Source organism: Cyprinodon tularosa, unplaced genomic scaffold, assembly GCF_016077235.1.
Source record: "Cyprinodon tularosa strain WSP-4 unplaced genomic scaffold, ASM1607723v1 ctg1090, whole genome shotgun sequence".
Taxonomy (NCBI): domain Eukaryota; kingdom Metazoa; phylum Chordata; class Actinopteri; order Cyprinodontiformes; family Cyprinodontidae; genus Cyprinodon; species Cyprinodon tularosa.
The window spans coordinates 95,296-117,821 of record NW_024037883.1 but is presented as its reverse complement, the minus strand read 5'-3'; the positions used below and the strand labels follow the sequence as shown (position 1 = coordinate 117,821).

The 22,526-nt window shown below is 39.5% G+C and overlaps 1 protein-coding gene across 1 annotated transcript in view; it reads left to right on the top strand.

Moving 5' to 3' along the window:
* The window catches only part of zfyve16 (zinc finger, FYVE domain containing 16), a 48,378-nt gene that overhangs the window by 12,623 nt on the left and 13,229 nt on the right, over positions 1 to 22,526 (top strand). The window contains exons 4-12 of the mRNA XM_038293839.1: positions 2,742 to 2,838; positions 9,358 to 9,534; positions 9,622 to 9,752; positions 16,476 to 16,692; positions 19,057 to 19,179; positions 19,249 to 19,404; positions 19,502 to 19,726; positions 19,815 to 19,897; positions 20,259 to 20,363. Coding sequence (XP_038149767.1) covers positions 2,742 to 2,838; positions 9,358 to 9,534; positions 9,622 to 9,752; positions 16,476 to 16,692; positions 19,057 to 19,179; positions 19,249 to 19,404; positions 19,502 to 19,726; positions 19,815 to 19,897; positions 20,259 to 20,363 — 1,314 coding nt within the window. The remainder of the gene's footprint in view (positions 1 to 2,741; positions 2,839 to 9,357; positions 9,535 to 9,621; positions 9,753 to 16,475; positions 16,693 to 19,056; positions 19,180 to 19,248; positions 19,405 to 19,501; positions 19,727 to 19,814; positions 19,898 to 20,258; positions 20,364 to 22,526) is intronic.

The window sequence follows — 22,526 nt, the reverse complement described above, 5'->3', positions numbered from 1 at the left end:
GTGGTAGCACTGTATCGATACTTTTGAAAATGAGTATTGTATCCGGATACAACGTTTCAGTATCGATACTTTTGACAACCCTAATATAAGCCTCATATGGCAACACGGGCTCTAAGTGTATTATCCCACTATAGAAAAGGACAACATGGGCTTATTTTTGTAATAATCATTCATGGTAAAATGTTTATCCTGGAGCAAATGTCACACAGCAGCATGAGGTGAGGGAGGAGCAGTGAACGTCTCACCGCATGGCTGCATTGATGAAATGATAGAAACAGGATAAAGGAATCTTTCTATGGTGGACGTGTTTCTGTTGGGAGGAGCTGATCGAGTCATGAGGAACCAAGCAGGAACTGAGATCCATCAGAGCAGAGATCTCTAACCCTGAAATGCCACATCCTCCGTCACCAGCGCTCCTTGGTGATATTTTTATTTTAACGATTTGGGGGAGGGGGAGTGGGAAAAAAATCCCATCCCTGCATCAGAGCGCTACCTGTTTGATCTGTGGATGGTTTTCCATCCTTGCAACCAAACTAGCAGCAGTAGTGGAGTTTGGAGATGTAATCCATTTCTTTAATCTATCTTTGCTCTGCTCTAATTTGTCCAGAAGTTCTGCAATCGCACTTTTTCTCTCACTCCCAAATTTGTGATCGGCTGCATATTTAGCCTTCCCTGGAAATGCCTTTCCAAATTACTATTTTTATTTTTTGACAACCTCACATTACAAAGCACAAATGCAAGCAAACCTTCCGCATTGATAATGAAAGCAAAGGATTTGCTCCATTCTGCTTTCAATCCCCTGTTCTCATAAGATATCTTCCTTTTTTTCCCTTTGGGATCCATGTCTGAGACACACACGCCAATTTGTTTGCCTGGCACCGGGCCACACTGAGGCATGTGTTGCTTTGACCACTGATCTCTATGACTATAAAGTACTTTGAAATAAATATATTGTTTAAATGTATATATTATACAAATATTTACAGCATTGAGAAACATAATGAATGTCTGTTTGACCTTCTGCACACAATATTAAAATAAGCAAACCAAAAAAAAAAATTTATTTTTCCATACATTTTTGGAAAAAGCTCCGCAGGGGGGGGCTAAAGAGCCGCGGGTTGCTGACCCCTCTACTACACACATCTGCAATCAACAACAATTATTGAAGATTTCCAGAGGACTTCACCATTGAAATTCACCAGAGCTATAGTGAAACTGACAATGCCCACGTGCATGGCAGATGGATGCTGGAATACATCGGGTAAAAGTGAAAAAAAAAACTTTTTAGTTCACATTTTCGATTCCTGATCCTCCACGGACGGGTTCGTTGAAGAGGGAGGATTTGCCATCGAACTTCTGGCCAGAGAAAAAACACGTAACATGTAGCCAACATTTGGAAGACGAATGTTTTCAAGAATACTTGGATAATAGCGCGTTGTGACAAACACCAGATACAGCACTGGGACTTGATCAACAGCCGATAACGCACCGTGACGTCACAAACTAGTAGGTGGCAGTAGTGTTCTTTGACAAACATGGATGCCTCCAGTGAAGCACATACAAATGAAAATGTACTCTGAATTAAAAAACACTTATCATTTATTGAACAGTATGTAATAATTTCATATTTAAAGTATTTTCAGAAGTTTAAATTCTGAATATGCCCGAACTTTTCCTTTAAAAGACCAAAACAAATTTTAAATTACCTTTCAGTTGGATTACACACATTTACTCAGATTCAAAACAGTTTAGAATTAAGTCAAACTGGATTAGACATAAAACCTACATGCAGTTGTATATTTTTTGTTCAACATTAATATATTAAATAAATATATATTTATACACTATAATTCATCGTTCAGTATTTTTAATGATTGTACTGTAATTATGAGTTTTCAATTTTCAGAATTCAGTCAGAATTTTGAGAATTCAGTCAGAATTTTGAGAAAAGTCAGAATTCTGACTTTTTTCCCATATTATACTGAAATAAAATAAAAAAATCATTTAACTTTTTTTTTTTTTTTTTTTTTTCCCACTGGCCCTAATCCTCTTCCGTAAAGCTCTCCTATTGTATCGAAGCAGATTTACGTTCAATGGGATTGTATTGAGCAGCTAAAAATTCCACGAAATTCTTTCTGAACAGACGTTATCAATTAATCCCACGGATTAAATTTGATCTAATCTAATAAACAATCGAAAAATCTGTTTGATTTGTTTACATTTAAACGTTAAGCAGATACCATAGTTTCATAAAATAATATATATATTAATAATATATATATAATTGTCTTTTTTTTATTATATTTCTGCTAAAATAAGAACTAATATGCTGATTTAGAGCATGTGAGGGAATCTTTTTTTTCTAAAGTCTGTGCCCCAGAAATGGTTAAAACAGGATATTACGTCTCAGAGCTAAAAATAGCCCTATGGCAAAGAGCATGAGTCAGCGGTTCTTTTTCCAGCTCCCCTTTAGATCTCCACTGAGCCGTGCATCCAGAGCTGCAGCTAAGGAGCAGCGTTTAAAGCGGAATCAGGATCCACGGCTCGGGATGTCATTGTTTACAGCCCAGACGACATGATTTGCCGCTGCCACGCCTGCCGCCGCTGCTGCTGCTGCTGTTGCTGCTGCTGCGTGGGGCCAAGCGAACATGTTAGGATTGTCTCAGAGGAGCGCTCATCATTTCTGTGTCTGCTGGAGCTGAATCATTGTTTCCTTCATCATTGTTCTCTCTCTGTGGCAGGTGTACTGTGCCGGGTGCTGCAACAGAAAGTGTAAACTCAAGTACCTGGACAAGGAGGCTCGTGTGTGCGTCCTCTGCTTTGACACCATACATAAAGGTGAGAGGCGTGATTTTGGTCTCTGCTTTATTGCTCCGGATCTTTAGACCATAGATGGTGAGCTGTTCCTCACTGAGATTAGCCTTTAGCTCACAGGATGACAGGCCTTCTTCACTACGCGGCACAAAAAAGGGTCATTTTAATCACTGGTAAATTTAGGAGGATAATTATCTGTAAGCATTTAAATATAATTATAATAAAAGGATTTTTTAAAGTCGTAGGGAAATCATATTTAAATGTCATATCATTGTGGCTTAAACATGTATATACATTTACTATTTATCAGAAGAAATCTTCCCCAAACAAAACAAACAATCCTGTCTTTTTCTGTGTTTTTTCGGTCATAGTATCTTGATTCATATGTCGCAGCTAATATTTGCAATGGCTGAAACAAGAATCATTTCCTTTCCCATTGAGTTGCGTCCCAGTGTTCACGGGGATGAACGTCTGTGTCTTCAGCAGGCGTAGAGCTAACAGAACTGGCAGCGTTGCGAGGCAAGGGCTCAAACGTGTACGGCTGGAAGCCTTCTACACCAAACCAAGCGTCTGCCGCCCTGGCGTCCTCTTCCACAACATCTTCATCCCCGCTTTCCTCCTCTAATTAAAAAATGGATGACAGAGGAGACTCATCCACGACCTCAGACACTAAACTCTCCTCCTCTTGCATGTTTCCTCTGTCCATAGCGTTCCTTGACAGTGTCGTTTCTAATTCACCAATTTAGTGCTACTTGGTCCCAATGGAATTTCCCATTGGGAACCTGCTAGCACTAAGTTGCTAACTGGTTAGCAAGATGCTTCGGATAAACCCGCCACAATCAAACTAATTGTAAACCTTCCGCCACAACAATCTTGATAAATGACCGATCACATTCCCTTTATTCACTCGTGTAAAGTCGTGCACCACTCGGGAGAATTTGGAAATGCAACCATTGGAACGGCCGCTTCCCTACGACTTTAGTAATAAAGGTGACGTTAATCAGGGTATTAGCTGATATTTACTAATTTTTTAGGCTCTTTCTCCAAATTTCATTTTTATTTGATTAAAAAAAGAACACCAGTAAATACTAATAATCAGTTTGTTATTCCATCTTCGCCCCTTTTAAAGAATGCTTCTGGCAAACTGGGGTATTTTGTTTTTTCCTACTGTTGGTTCCAATAAGAGCCTAAGTCAAAATCGTTTTTGCAGCGCATAAACTGATTCCTATTTTCTTTTGCTTTTCTGATTATTTGAAGCAAACATTGAAATGCTGGGCTGTGTACCTCCTGAAGCAGGTTTGTTTATTACCTGCACGCTGTCAGAGAAGTTTGTTGTTTCTTCTCGGTCCCTTACGTCAATAAACACTCACAGCGCTGCAGGCAGAATCGGAGTGTGTTGATGTTAGCTAGCAGCTGATGCAGGGTCAGCTCTTTTTACCCACTTTAACAGCAGTCCTCTGTTTTATTGTTGGTTATCCAAATAACTTCCCTGTGATTTTTGCCAATATAGCTCAGAACTGATGTCCTGGTGCTGGATAACAGCCCGACAGATTTGATTTCACAGGTGGACCAATATTTCTGTTTTCATAGGGTTCTAATTTATTATGAGAGTGAAGCTTAATAGAAGTCATTCCAAAAAACGAAAATTAAAAACAATCCACTGGACTTTGAAGATGTTTCGCTTCCCATTCAGGAAGCTTTTTCAATTAAAAATGTCAGGAATAGCGCTGACTTCAAGGTTTTATAAAGTAGCCCAACAAAACCTTGTCATTGTTTTGAAAACATGCAAATTAAAATGGACAAATTTATCCACCCCTTTGGAATGGGGGTCGTTTGGCTTCTTTGTCAAAGGTGGATTATACTTCTGCAACCGCACACATTTGCAACCAAATTTTTAATAACACAGAATCAATTCTTGGAATTTCTCCTTAACTCCTTAATTGTTACTTGATGTCCCCATATTTTTTTTTACCTGCAAGGATCGCCTAGAATAGAAGGAATGAGCAGATATTCCTCTCCCTCACAACCCATGTGCTCCTCTGTCGGCCATTTTGTTTTTTTGAGGAAAAAAAAAAGTCACTTGCAAGGCTGACGAGTAGGTGGCAGTTTGACAAGTGGCAGGATGATACATTAGCGTCCACTGTAGTAACATATGTGCAAATGTGACATTAAAACATGCTCATTTAAGAGAAAACAACCATTTAATAACTGTCCACTGTAGTGACCACTATGCATGAACGGGTTAGAGAACTTGCTAGAACTTCATCGGATGGTAACGAAAACTTCTTTAGCGGCGCCGGCGGGAGAGTTTATCTTTCAAAACAACAATGGCGTGTCTGGAAGATATCACGGTCACAGAGATAGAGTATCCATTGTTGTTGTTCCTCGGTTCTTAAAAATGGCGTGACCCGGAACCACATAGAGAAGGACAATCACACAGACAGCCGGAAAGGCATACCAAGGACCAATCATAGCTGCTTTTTGTCTGCGCACTTCCTCTTGAGGTCTGCAGGGGTTTGTGACCGTAGTCAGGATTTTTTTTTTAAATGTTTTTTTTTTTCAATTGGGTCCTCACAAATCAGATCTATTTTATTTTACTACCTAAGAAAATATTTTCATCTACCCCTTGCAATGCACTGGTGGACCACTAGGGGTATGTGTGCCCCCCAGTTAGGAATCACGGCTTTAAGCGTTGACTTCACAGGGTTGGTTCTCCCTGTAGCTTCCAGCTGAAAACCTTGGATATACCAGCTATACCTAAAAACCGTAAAACAACAAACACTTTGGTATGATGGAAGACAAAGCTGTAAACATGGCAAAGCAGCAGATTTTAAAAATGGCGCGCCCCGGCACCACATCGAGAAGGACAATCACACAGACAGCCGGAAAGGCATACCAAGGACCAATCATAGCTGCTTTTTGTCTGCGCACTTCCTCTTGAGGTCTGTGCGGGTTTGCGACCGTAGTCAGGATTTTTTTGAGGTGCGCGACCACAGTTGCAGAGCCTCTGCGCGGGGGCCGTGCACAGAGACCGATTTGACGGTTGCAGAGGCTATGCATTAGAAGCATAAACTGGCTTTTAGCCTGCAATGCCCCACACCTGTCTATGTGTCTGAATGGGGGTCGTTAAAGGGGACTGTTGGCCTGGCTGAATAGGCTAGGTCCTCCGCTCTCCTGTACAAGGGCTGGGGCTGCAATTATACTTGGAAGGGATCAACTCAATTGCTACGTTGTAGGTTTTTGAAAGCTGAAACCTGAGTTCACCCCCTCTGTTTAAGGTTGTTTTTTCTTTATGGAGGCCTTAGTCTGCGATGCGGGCAACCCGCGTTCAAATCCGGCCTGGTCTTTTCCAGCATGTCTCTCCCCCTCTCTCATACCCCCTTTCCTGTCAGCCTACTGTCCATAAAACTAGCCACTAGTGCTTTAAAAACTCAAAAGCAACAAAACAAAAACAAAAAAGTCTTGAACTTAACTTGCCTTATGTTGTAGGAACCCTGCTACTCCATCACCAACAGGAGCAAAGTCAAAGGAGGAGGTTATCTCCATGCTGGACGGGAGTAAAACTGTTTGACAGAAACTCAATAATTTAATCTCAGTAAATGTCCAGCAAAAAGACAGAGAGAGTCTCCATCATTTCTGAGAATTAGAGGAATGCTTTATAAAGAACGTTTGAGGGATTTTGAAGCACGAAACAAAATCACTGCCTTTTCTTCACACAGCTAGTTCTTTTCCCCTTTCTCTGACTTTCACACCTGTTTCACAACCCTGCAAATGGTTTCTGTTCAGCTAAACCAGTTCCGTTTCCGTTAAAGAAGGGAAATGTTCCGGTTTTTCTTATGTACAGCCATGTTCTTCCACACAGCTGAGGCACATGATCTGGTCATAAGCGTGATTCTGGAGAGGCTGAGGAGGTAAAGCAGCCATTTGATTCAGGCTACCATCACACTGCAGGTCTTGATGTTTTTGGATGGAATCTGATTTATTCACTTAATCTGAAAGGTTCACAGCCGCAATGGGACCCACATGTGAAGAACTGTAGACATCAATAAGTTGTGGACAGTATTTGGATATTACAGTGCCTTTTTTTGTGCTGTGCTGCAGACAAATCTGTATGTATGAGTAATCAGAGCCTGAATGAAACGCGACTCAACTGTTCAGACTGCAAACACTTTAAAAACTGATATGCTTCCGATTTTGTAGCACATATTCAGGCGGTACATATGGGATTATTTAGAGGAGAATTATTGAATTATTCTGACTGCCGTGAAATACGTCAGAAAGAGTCGCATTTGCCTGCAATGTCAACTTAGCATAAGGTCATAGGGAAATCGTATTTAAATGTCAAATAATTCTTGCTTAAACATGTATGTAAATGTACACTTTATCAGACCATATTGTCCCAAAATTTAGGAAACTTCCTGTCTTAAAATCTGGGGGGGGGGGGGGGGGGGGGGGTTTCATTATCTTATTGAGGCCAGTTAGTTATACGTCAGCTTGTACACCTAAATTCGGCCAATCATATATCAACGGTCATCTTGATTCATATGTCGCAGCTAATATACGCAACGATTCAAATAAGAACCAAACCAAGCTTCTGGCGTCCTCTTCCACAACATCTTCGTCCCCACTTTCCTCCTCTAAATAAAAAATGGATGACGGAGGTAGGGCTGCAACAACGAATCGATAAAATCTATAAAAATCGACTTTTAAAAGCGTTGGCAAGAATTTCATCATCGATTAGTTGTGTCGCGCGATTAATGCGTCATCCGCCGCCGTCGTCATTGCCGTGGGGCGCCTCCCCCATCCCAACCCGTTTCTACCGCGGCGCTCCCGCAGGAGTCCCTCTCAGCGCTGCAGTCAGAGCCGCAGGATTGCAAATGAAGCGCGCATGCGCCGGGATTGACGGCGCAAATTGATCACAATAATTAAAATAGTCTGCGCTTTGTAAAGCGAAAAAAGTCGTAACATGCAACTTTTGAAAAAACAAATGAACATAGCACGGAAGCACCACTGTTATGATGCAGCACCTGAAAAGAAAACATGCTGGAGCCTTCGATGGCAGTGAAGAGAGCTGATCAGCAGGGTGATCGGTAGCTGATCAGTAGCTCATCTGATGCTTTCCTTACCTTGTTAGTAGGTTACAGACAGTGATAAGGTTGGCTACTTATTTTACTTTTAATTTCATTTGAATTAGCTTAAGCAGCGTTTATATTTTCTTTATAAATAAATTAACTTGCAAATTATGAGAGCAAGGCTTTTAAAGTTTAAATCTTCTGGCAAAGATAAAGTAAAGAAGATCCTGCAATTTATGGAAGTAAAGCAGAATAAAATCCAGCAAGATCAGTAATATGTCAATTAATTATCTGCCACATTTCCATGTAAATATCTGTCTTTGGAGGATGTGTTTTTTAGCACCACTGGTTCTCTCATTTTTATTCCAAATACAATTCATAATTTGAATCACAGGGCTATTTTTATCTCTATGGTTCAGTATTTTCTCAAGTAGCAACTTTAACTTCTATACTTTCCTGTCTTAAAAGGCAGAACTCTTCTAGTCTAAAAAAACTCATTGGTTGAAATGGGGGGGCCTGTTGTTTGAACCCCTTAGGGGCTTTTAAAAACAAAAATGCCTGTCTTTTTTTGCACTTTATGAAACAAAGTACCCTATATTTTGTGGATGTACAGCCACATTTCTCATGTAAGTTTGCGTAGTTTTAACACAACCATTTATTTTTCATATAGCACCAGTACAGTTAATGAGCAACCTGTACTTGTGTGCTTGTTTGTTCTGTCTAAAAATGTTTATTTTGGAATAAAGAGGTTAATATAAAAAATATTTTTGTCCGATTCATCGATTAATCGAAAAAATAATCGGCCGATTCATCGATTTTTAAAATAATCGTTAGTTGCAGCCCTAGACGGAGGAGACTCATCCACGACCTCCTTCACTAAACTCTCCTCCTCTTGCATGTTTCCTCTGTCCATAGCGTTCCTTGACAGTGTCGTTTCTAAGTCACCAATTTAGTGCTACTTGGTCCCAATGGAATTTCCCATTGGGAACCTACTAGCAGTAAGTTGCTAACTGGTTAGCAAGATGCTTCCGAGACAATGGCCACAATCTAAATTGCTTGCGAACCTTCTGCCAAAATAATCCCTCCCCCTTGATAAACGACTAATCACATTCACTTTATTCACTCGTGTAAAGTCGTGCACCATTCGAGGGAACTTATAACTAACTTGCCTGCATAAGATAATGGGAAACCCCCCCCCCCCCCCCACAGATTTTAAGTCAGGATTTCTTTTTAAATAGAAATTTTCTAACTTTTGGGACAATATGTTCTGATAAAGACTACATTTATATACATGTTTAAGCCAGAATTATTTGACATTTAAATATGATTTCCCTACGACTTTAAGAATAAAGCTTTACTTCTTTGCAACAAATAAACCAATAAAATGGTCATAGATGTTGTTGGCTGGTTGAAGTTTCAGCGGGGACCACTAGGTGAACGGGTTCTCTTCTAACGAGCATGTCTGTTTCAGCCCAGGCCCTGGAGCGGATGATGAGTCCAACAGGCCCGAGCCCGAACCCCAACATCCCCTCTGAGTACTGCAGCACCATCCCTCCTCTGCAGCAGGCTCGCGCAGCTGGAACTCTGAACTCCCCCCCGCCCACCGTCATGGTCCCCGTCTCCGTTCTCAAACAGCCAAATAACGACGGTAGGTACAGTGTTTCTGTTCCCATAGCCAGTTCTTATTTTTGAGCGTTCCCTCGAAGAGCTTCCCCGTTTCTCTCCATCCTTTCAGCTTGCCCACGTGAACAGAAGCGCGTTTGGTTTGCTGACGGCATCTTGCCCAACGGGGAGGTGGCAGACACGGCGCGGCTGTCTGTGACCAGCCAGAGGAGCTCCCAGGATTTCAGCCCAGACCCAGAAACGGTACGACGCCCACACCCTTCTCTTTCACTTTTATCTGTTTCACATGCTGCAGCCAAATGGCAGTGAATTTGTGTTTTTCCATTCTAAGCGAGAAAGTGAGTTTCTCCAATTCCTGGTAATGGACCTTTTGCCTACCACCAGCATTATTGCCAACATTTCATAATTATCAGATCAGATCCGATTAATCAGGTCTCTTTCCTAAATGCATAGCCTCAAATCTAAATGAGATATTAGTTTTCGTTACAGTTTTAATTCGGGTTTTTATTTCACTCTAATATTTCTTTAACTACCAAATGATGCGGCAGTGATCCGCTGTTTGTCAGATCGGAATACCGATAGTCAATACGCATGAGCAAGACATCAGATTTGTGTTTATCCCTTTGGTTTTGTATGAAAAAAAAACTTTAAACTACCTGAATCGGCGTGTATCTATCTAGTTACACACAATACAAAACAATTTAAGGTGAGATCACCATACGCTTCAAAAAACACCAAAAAGTAAGTAATTACATAGTTTTTTGTACATATCTAAAGGGATACATGCCTGTTGAGGTGGTTTAAAGTCGTAGCGAAGCAGCTGTTCCAATGGTTGCAGTTCCGAATTCTCCCAAGTGGTGCACGACTTTACCTGAGTGCAAGGGCGTAGGTTTGATTTCAACTTTGGTAGGGACACTATTCTTCAGTTTCATTGGTCCTTTGCAAAAATATGCATGCTCTTTTTTATGCTTAATGTGAGCTTCAGGGCTCATTTTGTTTAAAGAGAACAGCAGCATTTCTTGCTACATTAATACAAATATTATAAACACTACATGCACTAGATGCTGTTTATCAATATTTAAAGCATAAATGGCTCTGATGAATGTGGAATTAGGACTTTTTCCACTTTGAAAAGGATTGAATTTAAATTTACCTGCTACTAAGACAGTGTCTGTTTAACCCAATATAGTCTAGAATATGTGGATTTATCCTGTTTTCTTTTGATGATATAGAATTGTGCAGAGGTAAAACCCACTCTTATTTTTTTTAATCTAATATGCTTTCTCTGGATCATGCAAAATAATACATTTAAGGGACAGCATATAAATGTATTGTATTTACATGTGCACTGGAACTAGAAGAGGAACTGACACTGAGCATTTAAAATATTAATATTAGAAGTTGTACATCTGGGCTGTAGTTACTCTGTGTAGCTAATTTCATGTATTTTATCTATGGCTGAAACAATCATATTAACAAATTATTTAAATAATCGTGAACTAATTTAGTAATTGATTAATCGTAAACTGGAGTATAGGGCCACTAAAATGTGCCTTTAGCTGACAAGAGCGACCCACTTAGAGCAGGAATTATACCAAGCAAGGGCGTAGGAATATGTTTACAATTGGGGGGGACACATGTCGGAAATCTGAGATTCGTAAATATTCAACAGAAACATATCTTAAGTACGCTACTTAAAAAAAAGGCTATTTAATCTTTTACTTTATTCCTTTATAAATGTGTCTTGCAAAAATAATGCATTTAAAATTTACATAATGCATTTGTTCATAAGATGTGAGCATATCACCAAACAAAATGACTGGAGTCTTTTATTAAGCAAAGGGAGATGTCTTTCAAGGGCTTCAGCCCTTGGCATATTTAGTGTCCGCATACGCATTAGAAAATCAAATATTTCAGTTTGATTAAAAACAATTCAGTAGGCCACAGAAGTGCAAAGTTTGATATGTTTTATTTTGTCAAACTTGCAATAATGGTCAAAAATGAATTTATATAGGTTGACTGACAGAGGGAGCTGACGGTGTGTTGAAGAATTATGGACAGGCGCTTTGAAGCATCTGGTTCAAAAACGCATTCTAAATCTTTGGTAGAAATCCATCTATCCTTCCATTTTCTGTGCACCCTGTCCCTTAGTGGGGTCGGGAGGTGCTGGTGTGGGGTCCACCCTAGACAGGTGGCCAGTCTGTCCAGACCTTTGGTAGAAATGGCGCCTTTAATTCCAGTTTGCAGTACAGAACAGAGAAAACTACAGAGTTGTCAATGTTGTGTTAATCTGTTTATAGTCTAAAAAGAGGAGCCAGCAGTTTATTTGAGGAAATAAAGGTGCAGAAGTTAATTAGTTGGTTAATTAGTGGTTGCACAACCAATGCGACCGCTGCTGCTAAGAATTAAAATGAATTCTCCCTGTGGTTTTAACTAACGATCAGGAGCACGGCAGGTATAACATCTGTCCATTTCGAGGAATCAAAACCACGAAAATAAAAAATCCTCGTAAAACGCACGCCCAGACCGGGCTAATTTCAACACAAGTTGTGTTAGGTGACTGTTACTCACACTGACGTTTCTCTTTTAAAAAAAATCTGAGTAAGTCCTGCTGCTGTTTCAGCCTTTTAGTTGGTGGTGGCATTGTACTGAAATGAGATATATATATAAAAAAAAACAAAAAACATTTTGGCTAGCGTGGCAAACGTCTAGAGAAAGTTAGCAGTTAAATATTGGATGGGTGATCAGCCCAAGACTACGGAAGAGGATAGGGCCACTGAAAAAAAAAAAGTTAAGTGATTTTTACATTTTATTTCAGTTTAATATGGGAAAAAAATTCTGACTTTTTTTTCTCAGAATTAAGACTTTTTTTCTCAGAATTCTGACTTTAATCCCAGAATTCTGACTTTTTTTTCTCAGAATTGTGGATCTTAATGTAGATAGGCACCATGAAGGAAGAGATGTGGAGCACTCAGCTTCACTGACAAAGATGTGAGTTGTTTGAGTTGGCTAGTGACACATTGGTGGAAAATGACAGAATTAGGCAACTTTTTACGTGCCCGAGGGGTCCCCTCATTAATGGAGGAGCAGAAGGTCATTAAAACAAGAGAGCTAGTCTCTAAAACAGACATGGCTATGGCTTGATGTTAACATTTTGTTATATTACATTTGTGTTGTGTTTTCCAAATAGTGTAGAAAATGAATGGTGGGTTTATAATGTTTACCTTTTATGAGCAGGACAGTAAGCAGAGAAGTGTAGCATTACCTCCAACTAGTTAAACTCACAATTATGAAGTGATTCAACAAATTCCTCAAGTAAAAAAGTGCAACTTTTAATTTTTTTTTTTACCAGATTTGTTGATTAATTTCAAAATTATGTATTCCTTCCAAATTTCCAAATCTGAAGAATTTTTTAAACCAATATCTACATTATTTAACATTTAGTTTATGTTTTAGCAGTACTTCCTGTTATATTTCTTTAAACGTATATTTTACATTTTCTTGCACAGCAAGCTCAGCAGATTTGAAATTGTGTGCTTGTGTAAACACAAGTAGTCAATCTTTACTCTAAACATATATTCTGGTTATTTTTTAGTCATATCTGTATAGTACCCCCCCCCCCCAAAAAAAGAGAAAAATTAGAAATATTAATCATCTGTCAGATTTATGAGAAAAAATGTCAGAAGAAAAAAGTCAGAATTCTGACTTTTTGTTAAACTAAAAATAAAAAAGTAAAAATCAGTTAACCTTTTTTTTTCAGTGGCTCTAATCCTCTTCCGTACAAGACTAAGATGACTAAACCAAAAAGATTCAGTTTCTATATATGAAAGTGAACTGACAAGACGTTATAAATAGGCAATATTCATAGCAGCTGTCCCATAAGACCATTTTACCTCATTCACAAGTTTCTGAATTCTGTGTCGCCGTTTCCCTCCCTTCAAACACACAGCAGTTCAGAGAGGGGAGGGGGAGTACAGTGACGTAACGCTATGCTGCGCCTTCAAAATAAAAGCACGCTAGTTAAAAAAAATGTCAAAATAATATGTTGCGGTACAATTTTTTGGGGGGGACATATCCACCTGGCTTTTATATTGGGGGGGGACATGTCCCCCCCGTCCCCCCCGCTTCCTACGCCGCTGATACCAAGATTGTAAAATATATGTAAACATTTTGCATTTAAGAAGTAAAAAAAATAGTTTTTGTCTGTCAATATTCTCCATCCAGAACTCCTCCAAAGGAAACGTTAAAACGTTTCTGTTTCACCTGGTTTAATTTCATAAAAGATCTTCTTTAAGGAGCCTTTGGCTATCTGATTAAAAGATAAAATAAAAGAAATCCTAACGTTGTTAACTTACATTTTTCAAGTTCCACAAATCAAAAAACTCTCTCCTGCTTCTTTACAGAATTCCAATTAGAAGCTTTCGCCTGTTTTAGCGTAGATAATATATTTTTTAATTCGGACTAGTTTCGTAGCCCAATATTAATTTATTTTAGCGTCTTTTTTTTCGCGCTTCAAGCACCCGCGCTCGCGCACATACAGACTAGAAAACACGCAATCAGAAAGAGAGAAGGCGGAACTTATGCAGAATAATCAGAGAGTTAAACCGTGCAGCACAGATGATGCGCTGCTATGTGAAAGGGACAGGAAAGAGCAGGCAGCTGCAGCTACCAGGCAGAGAAGCTGCGAGAGGAAAAGAAGCGGCTGCTGTATAGTAAATTATAAACATGTTTTTCACATCCAATTATTGGTAGGGACAAATAGGTCCTTCCAAAATTTTGGTAGGCACATGTCCCTATGGTCCCTATGCAAACCTACGCCCATGCCTGAGTGAATAAAGTGAATGTGATTGGTCGTTTATTAAGGGGGCGGGATTGTTGTGGCGGAAGGTTTGCAAACTAGTTTGGTTGTGGCCGGTTTGTTGGAAGCATCTTGCTAACCAGTTAGCAACTTAGTGCTAGCAGGTTCCCAATGGGAAATTCCATTGGGACCAAGTAGCACTAAATTGGTGACTTAGAAACGACACTGTCAAGGAACGCTATGGACAGAGGAAACATGCAAGAGGAGGAGAGTTTAGTGTCGTAGGTCGTGGATGAGTCTCCTCCGTCATCCATTATTTAGAGGAGGAAAGCGGGGATGAAGATGTTGTGGAAGAGGACGCCAGGGCGGCAGAAGCTTGGTTTGGTGTAGAAGGCTTCCAGCCGTACATGTATAACCATTGGTATATAATTGGCCGAATTTAGGTGTTCAGGCTGATGTATAACTAACTAGCCTGCATAAGATAACGGAAAAAACACAGATTTTAAGACAGGATTGTTTTTTAAATAGAAATTTTCTATATTTTGGGACAATATTGTCTGATAAAGAGCACATGTTTAAGCCAGAATTTTTTGACATTTAAATATGATTTCTCTACGACTTTAAAATGTTTTTTTTTCATATAAAACTAAAGGGATGAACTGAAGACAGCGCGAAGGTGGAGTCAATGATTCTTAAGGATGCAGGGTTCCTGTTATCACGCCAATTTTCTGACATAAACATGTCTCCATAGTATTGGCCTCGTTACAGATTAATTTTGTAAACCTTCAGTGTAACCAGCATTCGTGGTGAAATGCTCCTCGGATTGCTTTACGCTGCGTGTCGAGCAGCAAGGGTTCGAAATTTCCAACGCAGGCGTCTTCATACACATTTCAAAATGTAAAGCACGTCTCAATGCGGCGGATAGCAGAGATGCGTCGCAGAACTTCTTGACACTTCTTAGATGCGTGTCCACTACACTTGGTGTGACGGCAGCAGTACGGCATCATTTACATTCTTTTAAGACTCCCGTTTGGTTTCGGGAACAGAATAAACTGCGTTCCGTTCTTTAACGAGGGTCTGAATCACATGTTTCCACTGGAAAAATGATCTACCAATAAGTAAAAATTTCTTAAATTAGGTGTATTTAACCTTAAAGCTACAGTGTGTAATAATTACAGGGATATACAGTCAGAAATGTAATATATTATACATAACTATGTTATTTATCATCATCTACGAGCTCAGCCTCTTAACCTTAATAATTGCGTTGCCTTAGAATTCGTTATTTCTAATTACAAAGGAGCGGGTCTCGCAGCCATGGAGGCAGACATCTTTGCGCTACGGCAGCGCAGAGCCAACAAACTAGCGATTGCGAGATCGACCATTACGCTCGAAAGTAACTACGGCAAGTTGAGAGAGATGAACTGAGACGGTACTGAACAATAGATGGAAGTATTAAAATTATCTATGTAAACAAACCTCATCACTTGAGAAGGTAGGTGATGCGGACGTCGTGGAAGACATTTTGTCCCGTAACGCTCGCCGTACTGTTGGGGGGGAGAAGCGGTGGGGGGGAGATGTTCATGTTGCTGCGGTCTGCAGTCTGGACGTTAGATGTCGCTGAAAATTACACACTGTAGCTTTAATTTGAGTAGGTAAATGAGATAGTTTGCTAATGCAATGAATATTTTCACTCTTAGAATAAGATAAATAGATAATATGCACTTTAAATAAGACAATGCAATTGTGTTTTCTTATTTTAAATGCAAATTGTCTCGTTCTATTGGCAAATTGTCTCACTTTCCTTCTCAATTAAAGAAAAAAATGTGCTTATTTTAAGAAAAAATGACTTATGTAGATTTAATTTTTTTGCAGTGTGGCGGGTCCGCTCAGCTTCCGAGACTGAGAACAGACCTTTCACTTCTGCACAATTAGTGATCACAGATTGGTTGGCTACTATAAAGGGTCCAGGTTTGATTGAAAGGTGGCGTCACTACAGTTTCATAGATCTTCAGAACATAGATTGTGTTTTAAAAATGATCCAGCATCTCTCTGCTCTGCAGCCGTTTAGTTTGATCCAAATGTTTTGGAATCTGTCGTGTTGCGTTTGGTTAGCGTTTTGGTTTTCAGTCTCTGTTGATCATCCCTGACGCTGCCTCTTATTGCAGCCCGGCTCAGCTGGATCTGACCCTGGAGGTGATGAACCATCCGGCTCTGAGGCCCCCGGAGCCGCGCCGGTGGAGCGAGCGCCGGTTTCTGGGCCCTGGGATTACGGCTTGCTTTCTGGGATCGGTTCTTCGGTGAGCAGGATTGCCAGTCTGCTTCCAGACAACGAGGATGAGCTGCCTCCTCTGCTCATCACCACCGGGGAGGATGACGGAGAAGGTGGGCCTGAGGTTCTCAAATTAGAAATAGAGATTAATAATTTGTTCTTGTTCTAAACGGGTATTGATGCTCGTTCAATACCTGATCTCTGTTCTCATCACTGCCACCAGTTCTGGTTCGGGAGCTGCTAAATAGTTCCTGTCTCAGCTGAGATTTAAGAACCGAACGCCTGAGGACTAGCAAAGTCAAACAGGGTTTCCGCAGGTCATTGATTTATTATTTATTTAAAATGCTTTATTAAAAAAAAAAAAAAGCTCACAAAAACAATTTCGTCAGATATATCAGGTATATATATATATATATATATATATATACATGTGAGAGTCATGGGTTCTTGTTGACGGCCTTAAAATTATTTAAGGATTAAAAGACCATTAAGAAGCATTAAATTAGAGTTACTAATTCCTGTATAAACCCTTTCAAAGTATTTTAAGGTTTAGAATGGAGGTCTTCAACAGGGGGGACCCCTAGGGGTCCACAGAGGTACTGTATGGGGAGTCGCAAAAGTTTTGATTGATTAGACTTTTTTTTTTTACATTCCCCCTGCAATTTTTTCCACTATTTGAAATGTCTTTAAAGCCACATTAACATGAATTTAACACACTGTAGTAAACAGATAAATGGAGGCAGAAGATGTCTGTCAGTCATCAATGAACACATTCAGAGACACACAGGAGCTCTTTCAAGCTGGAATCAGAATCAGAAATACTTTAATAATCCCAGGGAGAAATTACTTTAGTTACATTACTCCATATGTAATAGAGTGACTATAGGACCAGTTTTTATAACAAAATTTCATACGATATATATAATTAAGGGGTCCTCGCTCCATCTCACCATCAGTTTGGGGGTCCTTGGCCTGGAAAACATCGAAGACCCCTGGTTTAGAAAGTTAATTGCCAAAAAGCCTTAGAAAATGCAATATCTGAACAGGAAAAGCTATTCAAGCATTCAAATGATATCATGTAGTCTAAAATATCAATTTTAAGATCATGTTTATTTGCTCAAATTATGAAGTTAGTTAAATCCTACTTTTAAACCAACTTCTTCTTGTAAATCAGGTATTTTTATTTGAATGACGAGCTCACTAAGAAACAGAGAAACTGGGTGCTATGAGCTCCATTTTGAAACCCTCAAAACTCTTTAACTTCCTTATTTAGGTAAAAAGTGTAAAAAAAAGAAAAAAAAAATTTATTATTAAAATGTTGGATTTTATAAACAATCATAGGTATACAGTTTCAGGATCGTTTAACTTTCTCTTAGAGAAAATACATACTGGGAAGCAGAGAGCTGCTGGAAGCAGTTTGGCGCATTGATTCAGGTTATTGAATGACAAATTAATCTGAAGTTGATCTATTTTATTAATCAATTCAAAATTAATTGGTCGGCAGCCAATTAAAAAAAAAAACCTAAGATTTCTCTTTGAACATTAAAACAATCTGCTTAATTTAAAAAAAAAGTAGAAGATCATGATATAATAATTTGTTTTGCCAGCTATAGGAAATAATGACTGAAATAACAGAAACATATATTTTTTTTTACATATTATTAAACTTGTTTGTAAGATTTTTGATGCAACAGGAACTTATTAGTGTTTTCTTTATTTAAAAAAATGCTGTACAGAGAAGTAAAAAATGAAAAGACGCAGTATGTGGCTTTGTTTGCTGTCAGATCACTTTGTTTTAACCAGTTGGAGACTAACTGTGATTTAGCTCCAACAGTCAGCTGGGAGAGACTGTGATTCAATAGTGCTTTTAAACAGGTGGTTCAACTAAAACTTTAAGTGCATTAAATCATAAAATCCTTCCTGATATATAATTATGTTGCCGCCTTTTCTTTTTCTGTAATGTTGCAAACCATCTGTAAAGCTCTCCACTATTCACATCTTTGTCTTTAAGCACAGCAGAGAAGTTACGTTGCTCCTCCATGCAGCACGGCTAAATGGGCATATTTAGATGATACTTTAACACTTTTTTTTAAGTTTTACCTGCTCAACTGTAAACTAAGCTGGCAGTATGTTATTGAAATTTTCTGATTTCTGTAGAAAACAGGTTGATAAGGTATTGTAGATTTAAAAAAAGCTAAAACTATACCAAGCAAAGAAATTACACAAAGATACTAAAACTTTCCGGTTTATCTTTGCCTAAATGTTGTGTTTGTATTTTAAGCAACAGGAAAGGTTAAAGAATATGACTCTTGTATTGCTGCTTCTTTTAGACTTAGTTTAATAATTTTCAACCTCCAAATCTGCTTCTTTGGGTTCTTGAACCAGCAAAAGCAGAGAAAACTGTATGTTCTGTTTAAACAGACCATCAGAGACGTTCTTCCTCTGAAATCTTTCCCTCACTCATCTCTGTCGCCTAGATGTTCTGGTGGAGGAGAGTCCAGCCCCCTGTCAGATTCGACACCTGTTGGAGGAAGGAGGGCCGCGCCCTTTGACCTTTGTTCTGAATGCCAACCTGCTGATAAATGTCAAACTGGTCACATGTGAGTAGAGCTAACCTTCAGCTTCTGTCCTGAAACACCAAACATCTTGACTACAGCTCGTTCCCACAGACGGCAGCAGGCAGTGCTGGTGCTTCGGCTCCAACGGGCTGCAGGCTCTCGGGCAGAAGGAGCTGGTTTTTCTGCTGGAATGTTTGTCGGGAGAAAAAACGCTTCCCAGAGACCTCTTCTCTCTTTATCTCACCATTTACCAGGATGCCCAGAAAGGTAACCCATTCACTTTTTCTGGGGCGTTTCAGGAGGCGTCTCGGGGAAAAAAACAACAGAAATCCTGATTATTATTATTATTTTTTCCCCATTGCAGGGAAGTTTGTGGAGGAGCTGGATAACGTCACGTTCACCAGCAGTTTCCTGGACAGCAAAGATCACGCCGGGATGCTGTTCTTCGCCCCCACCTGTCAGCCCCTGGATGGCCTTACGCTGCCCCCCCAACCGTTCCTGTTTGGCCTCCTGGTCCAGAAACTGGAGGTCCCTTGGGCCAAAGTGTTCCCGCTCAGACTGCTCCTGCGGCTCGGAGCTGAATACGACAGTGTGTTTTTTGCTGTGTTTGTTGTTATGTGGACGTGATGCTTAGACACCATTAGCTACAGACTAATCATGTTTGCGGGGTTTTCCAGTGTATCCCACTACGCTGATAAGTGTCCGATTTCGGGAGTCAGTGTATCGAGAGACGGGACACACCATCATGAATTTATTGGCTGTGAGTAAAACAACCTACATTTTAAATGGTCACCCATAGTGAAAGAAATCAGTAATGGTCAACTTGTGTCTCAACATTTAAGGCTTTTTAATGATCGGAAATGAGACCTCCAATTGGTGCACCCCTACATTTGACTTTAAACTAAAGTCTAATTTTTTAATAAAGAACGTGATGCTGGAGGTCATGAAAAATAATGAATGACTGTAAAGATAACTTCCAATTGCAGCCCTACTTTATTAAAAAGTCCTTATAAAAACTCCCTCAACATATTTTATATAAACCTTAAAAAGGCATTTAATGAGACGGCACAGACCAGAACAGCCTCTGATTGACTGATGATGTGTTGACGGTCTTCCTCCAGGACCTGAGGAACTACCAGTACAGCCTGTCAGTGGTGGAAGGCCTGAGGATCCATATGGAGATGGGACACAGCTACATAGAGATCCCCAAGGCTAGCTTTAGCGAGGTAAACATGACTTTTCCTGTTAAAGATGCCCTCAATTTGGTGCTGAAAACATCAGCCCAATACTCTAAAACTCTTTTAGGATGGAATAAGTATGGGGTGAATTTTGTTCAATTATTGTTGCAAGCAAAGAACTTGATGTGCACCGAAAATTTTGGAAGCAAATCACTGTTCACAAAAATCCGCATCTGCCGATCACAAAAATCAGTGTCTGCCTATCACAAAAATTGGTATTTGCTGATCACAATAATCAATATCTGCCGAACACAATAATCGATATCTGCCGAACACAATGATCGATATCTGCCGAACGCAAAAATCAATATCTGCCGAACACAAAAATCGGTATCTGCCGAACACAAAAATCGGTATCTGCCGAACACAAAAATCGATATCTGCCGAACACAATAATCGGTATCTGCCGAACACAATAATCGGTATCTGCCGAACACAATAATCGGTATCTGCCGAACACAATAATCGGTATCTGCCAAATAGAATGATCGATATCTGCCGAACACAATGATCGGTATCTGCCGAACACAAAAATCAGTGTCTGCCGAACACAATGATCGATATCTGCCGAACACAAAAATCGGTGTCTGCCGAACACAAAAATCGGTGTCTGCCGAACACAAAAATCTGTGTCTGCCGAACACAAAAATCGGTGTCTGCCGAACACAAAAATCGGTGTCTGCCGAACACAAAAATCGGAGTCTGCCGAACACAAAAATCTGTGTCTGCCGAACACAAAAATCGGTATCTACCGAACACAAAAATCAGCGTCTGCCGAACACAAAAATGTGTCTGCCGATCACATTATTGTGATCAGCAAATACCAATTTTTCTAACTGCTGTATGATGTAGATAGACATTTTATCATTGGGTATCAAAATGGTAGATGAGAACGTATCATCAATTGATGAAAGAAGCAGCAGAGATTAGCTTTTTTAATCAAAATGGACGATAGAGAGGGTGTTGAGATACGATACGTCTCACAATACTTGAGTCACAATACGATATTATCACAATATTGCGATATCACTTTATATTGCCATATTTTTCCCAGCTATCAAAATCAAATGTAGTGATAAAACAGGGTTCCCGCAGGTCCTTAAAAAGTCTTCAAAGGCATTGAATTCTTCAAAATAAAACTAAGGCCTTAATTGGTATTAAAATGTCTTAAATCAGTCTTTCGTTGGTCTTAATACATCATAAATAGGAATATTTTTATCTCGATTTTTTTTTTTGTAATCTAAATAAAACGTTAAAATTGACATTTTTTTTTTCTTTTTATAAAAAAAAAAAAAATAACGGCTCTCCATTATTGGTTCCGTACGGATAGCGGAACCAATAAAAGCCTTGTTGCGGCCGGGACATTTGGGAGATGCACCATTAACTTTTTGTCTGGAAAATATGAGCAAGTGTAAATGTAACGAAAATTGGCTCCAGCCAAGAGTTTTCTCCATGGCTAAAACCAGGGGACACACATAAGGCTCAGCGTATTTTGTGCAAGAAGCGATTCAAGCTCGGAACGATGGGAATTAACCCAGTGGAGTCGCACATGCGAAGCACGAAACACAAAGCGTCAAAATGGAGTTACCGAGAAACAGCTGGTATTTCTCAGTTTTGTTCCACCCTTGTCTCTGCAACGCCTCCACTTATCAGCAAATCAAACATACAAAGAAAATGATACAAAGAAAAATAGCTGCAAAAAAGACTTAGCACTGGTTATGTTGTGGCTTTAAAACTGATTTGTTTTGTTCCCTGCTAAAACAAAGTTTGTGAATTCAGTTAAATAATTGTTAAAATATATCTGTCATTTGTGTGTTTTTAGCTTTCTTCCTGTATGGGAAGCTTTTCACAATTTGAAACATTAGTGCAGTGGTTTGTTGTTAAAATAAACCTTTGGGTTAAGTTGTCACAGGTGGGTTTTTCTTGTGTTTCTTGTGAATTTGGTCTTAAATTTTTATTTCAAGTGGCATTAAAAAGTCTTGAATTTAACTTGCCTTATGCTGTAGGAACCCTGTAAAAAAGCAAGTGCTGTATATGTTCATCAAAAGATATTGATAATTTAATTATGTTGGTATCCATGTTGTTTGGGGTTTGAGTCAGTCGCGTCTTCCACTGCCTCAGCTACAGATTTGGCGCTGCAGCAAAAAGGCT